The sequence below is a fragment of the Opisthorchis viverrini genome (genome assembly GCF_000715545.1).
Source record: "Opisthorchis viverrini unplaced genomic scaffold scaffold475, whole genome shotgun sequence".
NCBI lineage: Eukaryota > Metazoa > Platyhelminthes > Trematoda > Opisthorchiida > Opisthorchiidae > Opisthorchis > Opisthorchis viverrini.
Window position 1 is genome coordinate 202,908 of NW_008752158.1, and position 5,940 is coordinate 208,847.

Below are 5,940 nucleotides of genomic sequence, written 5' to 3' on the forward strand. Positions count from 1 at the left end.
GATCTTGGTTACCAGGTTTGACTAGAGGCTCAAAATGTCTCGGGTGGGCGTATATTCAATGACTTGGAAGGCGTTCTTACCTCAGCGGAAAAACCTGGATCAGGCATTTTTCACATATCTGATGTGTTATATCTTCAGCGGTTCGTTTGCAAAAGATATCACTATTGAAAAGTTCGAGCGGCAACCTGTAAGCCGTTTTCTAGCCATCCAAGGAGCATCAACTAGTTTTTTTTTTCAAAATATAGCCAGAGCTTACTAATATGTACAGGACGTTAGCAATTAGATCGACAAAAAGCACTTTGCCTCGTAATCAATTTGGTCTCTAACTTTCCACATGTCTGTACACAATTTAGCAGCATGAAGGCGTAACTCCGACGATTAGCGGATATCCAGTTCTGAACGTATGCGTCCTCTTAACCAACAGGCGAATTCCAGACTCAGAGCATGTGTCACTTCAATGGCCGCAGCACAAAGGGCATTCAATTTCGTTGTGGGAAGCCAGGAGGTGAGCCGCGTGTGCAATACTTGCGGTTGGCTGGCCGGGTTATCTGTGTTGGGATTAAGAGGACCCGCTTGGTCCACCACTTGGAGACAGACCATCGTTAGTTGGGGAATCCTCGGATTCTCCTCAAAACGACAAAGGTCGGCGAACAAATGTGGTCCCCACATACCTGAATGAAACAAATACTGTCGGTGTAAGTACAGTTTATCAGTAACTTGAGTGGTGAGTTTAAATAACGGGTGGGAATCTTATACATAATAACGAAAACTAAGGAAGCTCGCTGTTTAAGTGATGACCATAGCAGAATTTGGGCTCCAGCAGTAATTGACCGTACCTTTGCCCTCTTACTTTGTACACTGAAGTTGGAGTGGGCAATTCTATTGAGCTTCAGCGGTGCTGATAGCTTCTGGTTTTTGATACACTGCGCATCGGTATCATGTTTGAAAGCGATAACCCATTATTGCACACTGGCACTTAACTGTCATGAAACCATGGGGAAAGCATGGAAAAAAGCGGTCTATCATTACGTATAACGATCAACAACAACACTTTCGAAGATCGCTGAAATAAACGCATCCTCAGCATGGTTTACAAACCTTACTCAACAAATGTCCACGGACAAGCCTTAGCTAGACAGCCAGGCTAGAAAGAGATAGCGTCCCTGTCGATTGGACGCGTGTAAGGTAGTGCAGAGTTTCCGACCGCATGCAAGGAAGTTCGGATGTATTTCAGCCAGGAAGGCGCGAAGATTCCGCAGTGCTCAGTTTCAATACAGCTACTTCCACTTCTCTTCGTCATCTTAGGTTAGACTTGTGGCAAATTGAGTCTGATGTGAAGCAGGCAGCGTTCACGATAGCTCAATCTGTAGAGCACCCGTCCAGTGAACGGGAGGACACAGGTCAATTTCTCGTTTTAGCATCTGTCTCTTCAGTTCACTCGAAGTTTCCTTCCATGATTTAACAAAACTCCACTGTTAAAATAGGTACGTACAAGTCACGTGAACTTGAAAAGTGATTTAACAGACTGGCCAATCAGCGTGGTACTTACCAACGGTTGCAGCGCAAGCCAAACTCCGCATTTCAATACCGGCATCTGTCAACGCAAGCGTAGCAGCATTGACTGCACATGCGAATTCAGAACCGTCTGACTGAAGGACTTCGAGAAATATGTCAATCTGTGACATTGGATACTTTTCTTTCCGAACTACGCACGAAAATATCTCCTGTGGTGGGTGGGTACAAGAAAAAGTTCAGTGATAAAGACTGTCAGGAATAAGCAGGAGTTGGAGAATTAAAACCATATTTGCATCAAAACTGCATTCTTAAGGTAGTGATCGATGCAAAGAAAAGAATGGACAGCAACATAGCTGAACTGATGCGTACAGTGCAACACAATCCACATCAGATGCGCATTGATAAGCCCAACAAAGCGAAAAAGGAATTGTGAAATTTCGAACAGAACCCCAGTAGTTCGAGATCACTAGGAGTTGAATGCAGTCGTACAATCTGTAGCAAGGGCCATTTCTGGAAGGATGGGAAAACAAGCAGTAGATTTATTGCTAGGTTCGCGATTCAGTTGGCACGATATCTCGAAGCATATTTTCTTGACATAACAAACTACCTACAGAGATGCCGAAAGCTCTCCGATATCCCACTATTGGTTTTGCCCTTCTTGGGACTCATCAATTACTCGTACACTGATGGAAACTCGGGGACTACACCCATTTGAGGAACAGCGAGGAGTTTCCGGCAACTTTATAAGTAGTGTCGTGCCAAGGGAACGTACTTCGATATCATGAATATCGTGCCAGCAAAAATATGGGGCGGCCTTGTGCAGCACATTCATATGAAGAATGCCATAAATGAGAGATTCAGTTGGGTTTCAATTGAGTCTCCTGTTAAAATCAAGTGAGTGTACTTAGCAAATTCCGTACAAATTTGGATCAAATAGGACATAAGGTTGACCGAAATTCGAGGACTGTGCGTAACTGATGAGTCCCCTAAAAGGGCGGAATCGGGAGTACATTGTCGAGATTTCCAAAAATACTGCTGCTTAATAACCGAAAGTAGAAAACAACGCGACTGACCGAGAAAAATCTGATCAGTTATTGGTCCGTTTTCACTAAGCAAGCAAATGTCCCCGTAGCCACGATTGGTGAATAAATAAAAGTGAGAAAAACCGGCGGTACTAAGGTTTTGGCCGGATGGGTTTGCAGCCGGCCACAACACCAAAGAGATGAGCTTAATTCAGTCACTCCCGCCAGACCCAATAGCGAGGGTTTTTGGAGTTGAGTGTTGTGGTGCTAACCAGTCTTGGCAATGTGCCGAAACATTGGTAGCTCGAGTATGTCGATTGGTCGCTTGTAGTTTATCTGTCCGCCGAGCTTGGCAATCAACTTGCAAACTTCTCATCACTATACGAGGAAGAGACCGTCGCCCAACGGCAAACTTCCGCATCTGTAATGGTGACAACGAACTTCTGGTTGATCGGTGACCAACTGTAGCACCCTTTCGGTGCCTAACTGCCATGCCACCCGAACTGTATTTTCGCCGAAATGCAGTAAGATATAGATGATCGTGTTGATCACACAAAGCGTAGTCATACCAGGATATCCGGACCCGGTCGCGGAGACCCAATCTACGGTTCTTTTTCGAGTAGAAGGCATCGGGACAAATGGGCATATTCATTTCTTATAAACTGCGCATTGCGACGACAACCAATTTTAGCTTCAGAGCAACCCATACTCGTTTACAAGCGCCTGTCTCTTCATTTTTATTGCAGCATCTACAAGAACTAGCCACCTCTTGAAAAACACTTCTGGGAGGATTGCTTTGGCTTATACGTGGGTGAATACAGCTGATACACATAATTTGATAAGAACATCCACAAGGAACTGATTTAGTAAAACTAATGTTATGTTTGAGGCAGAAAAATTATAGTCTTCTGCAAATGTCCGGATAGTTGTTTATTTTATGAATACAAACGTATGAGGAACTGGTTGCAACAGACATCCGAGAACCGGGGGGCTCAGAAAAAGAATCTCTTCCGGTATTACAGACCTTGTGGGCACATTTTAGCGGATACTTTCTCCAGGATCGTTCCCCAGTTTCCAATGGTAAAATGCATTTGGGGTTACGCACAATATTGCTTCTTTCAAAAGCGCACATAAGACAAATGAAACTCCATAATTTTTATGTTCATACGAGTGGGAATGGGTAAAATATAACCTACTTCGATAGTTGCAGCGAAGTCGCTGGTGGAACGATCGCGGTTGGAAACTTTACGTCTTTCGCCGGAAGTGGATGAAAATGGAGGCTTGTTGTACTTACACACCAACGTGGCTTCATCCGGCTTCATATCTCCTTTGAATCGGCAAGGTCTGGGGCCAACCACTGATGCCATAACCTTGGTGTTCCCTTCAATAGTTACAGTTAATCTATCTCGAGGACAGTACCTTGGTGAAGGAGCACGATGCCATCAGAATTGCCAGTCTGAAACTGGCAAAACACCCGACGTAACTCATTAGTTCGGCGACCATCTATTCTTCGATTATTGTAGAATAATTCAGCCATGCTACAAATGACAAAACGGATGCTTTGGTAAGGCAAAAGCATAAAGATGCAAAAGACCTAAAATAGGAAACTGAAGATTATCCATAACTATGAATCACTAGCACCAGAAGAGCAATGCCGCGTAAAATGTTAAAAAAAGGGAATGCCACTTGCAAGCCCATCGAGGGCATCCCCAGACCCCTTTGTTTACAAACGACCTAATGAGAATACGAAAACTCCTGGGTAAAATTGGCTTGGCATGAGACATAATCCTAAGGAACAACTGAGTTCACAACCGAACCGTGCATCATAGGGTAAATGGTTCCAACTTCACTCCCATTTTTCACCACTATCCTTATCAGTATGAGAAAAAACGGGTGTTGAACACCATTGGACAAAGATTTTCTAGGTAGAAGATTGGCCGTACGAAAGTGAAATGAAAAATGGTGGAGTTGGTGCTCCCCTGAAAAACAAATGTTTACAGTCGATCGTAACTGATATAACGAAGAGTATATTGAAGAAAGGCTACTGTCCCTTTGCAACCAATTGCAACACCCTTGGCAGCTTGTGAAACAGAGCATTCCTCTTAACACTGCAAAACCACATGCTCGCTGAGAAATACAGCCCTCTCAGGAGATGATGACCAGATGTGTATAACACACGATCGAGCGCAGCCTGCGAAGTTGAGCGTATCTATGTGGTGAACTACCTGTCCGCAACATCAGTTACTCAGTTTTAAATTGTTTCTCATGGAATCCAGATGCTAGCCTCTACAACCAATCGTAATGAGTTATAGGTAACCATCGACAACTCGACTAGGACTCCAAGACGCCCGGTACTGCAGCTCTGCATATATATATATATATATATATATATATATATATATATATATATATATATATATATATATATATATATATTGCCCTAAGCCCGTCGATGGAACGATGGCCCTTAAAATATGCTTGCTGAGTAAACTTCTACATTGCCACCGGAACTAGTGCAGTTTCCAATATATACCACCTTCCACAACCTACTACGCCAATCCCGCGGTGTAAGGTTCATAATCAAACAAGACAAGTCAGACAGCATGATTGCACAATTTATGGATGTATATACGCTAGTAAGTGATACGATTGCCCTAACAAACCTTTCCCAAAACATCTACACCCTCCTCTGGAAGATGAAATCGTCCCAGTATGGATGCATAATTGTCTTACAGCCATGAGTCTTTTCAGCCGCTTTTATGGGATCGACCACGTCCCAGGAATTCAATCACTCTAATTACGTAGATGTGCCCTGTTTATATTACCAAGTCTAAGGTGCGAGAAGTCGCATTGAGATCAACCAAAAACAAGGTAAACTTTTCAATCAGGTATCCTCACTGGAGTTGACACTGCCATCAACACATACCCATGTAGTGGCTCAAGCTGCTACAGTTCCACTCATCCGCGAGAGTAAGGAGACAACAGTCATGCCGGAGCGATGTATTTACTGGCACAATAAAGTGAATTTTTTGTCGGGTGAGAGAACTACCCATTGAGGGCAAAAGCTCCTATGCAGAACCACCTTGGCTGTTGAGCTGAGCCGCATCCGTCAGTCACTGACTAGTGTGGCGTTGCTTACCGGGTGCCTATCCAGGGATGAAGGCACAACTGAGCTGCCACCTTGACGTGGTGATCGGGCTTGGGTGCTGCAATGATCCTGCGAGCTACACTGGCTGGAACTTCGTTCCACAAGGTGCAACCATGCCAGGAAAGCCAAAGGGGAGCAGTCAGAACAAGAGCAGCGAGACCCGGTACTACGAGTAATTGTACTACAAAGTGGTCTGGGGGTAAAGTCGTACTGTCCTCTGCGACAGAAGCGTGAAGGCAGTAAGGTGTTTCCTCC

At 44.3% G+C, this 5,940-nt stretch overlaps 1 protein-coding gene across 1 annotated transcript; it reads right to left on the reverse strand.

The window, feature by feature from the left end:
* Window positions 1–244: 244 nt before the first annotated feature.
* T265_11430 (hypothetical protein) lies at window positions 245–4,077 on the reverse strand (the record flags this gene model as incomplete). Its single annotated transcript, XM_009178085.1, has 3 exons — window positions 245–671; window positions 1,550–1,724; window positions 3,734–4,077. The coding sequence occupies 3 exons, from the start codon at window positions 3,902–3,904 to the stop codon at window positions 379–381; spliced, it is 639 nt and encodes a 212-aa protein (XP_009176349.1).
* Between the last annotated feature and the right edge of the window lie 1,863 nt (window positions 4,078–5,940).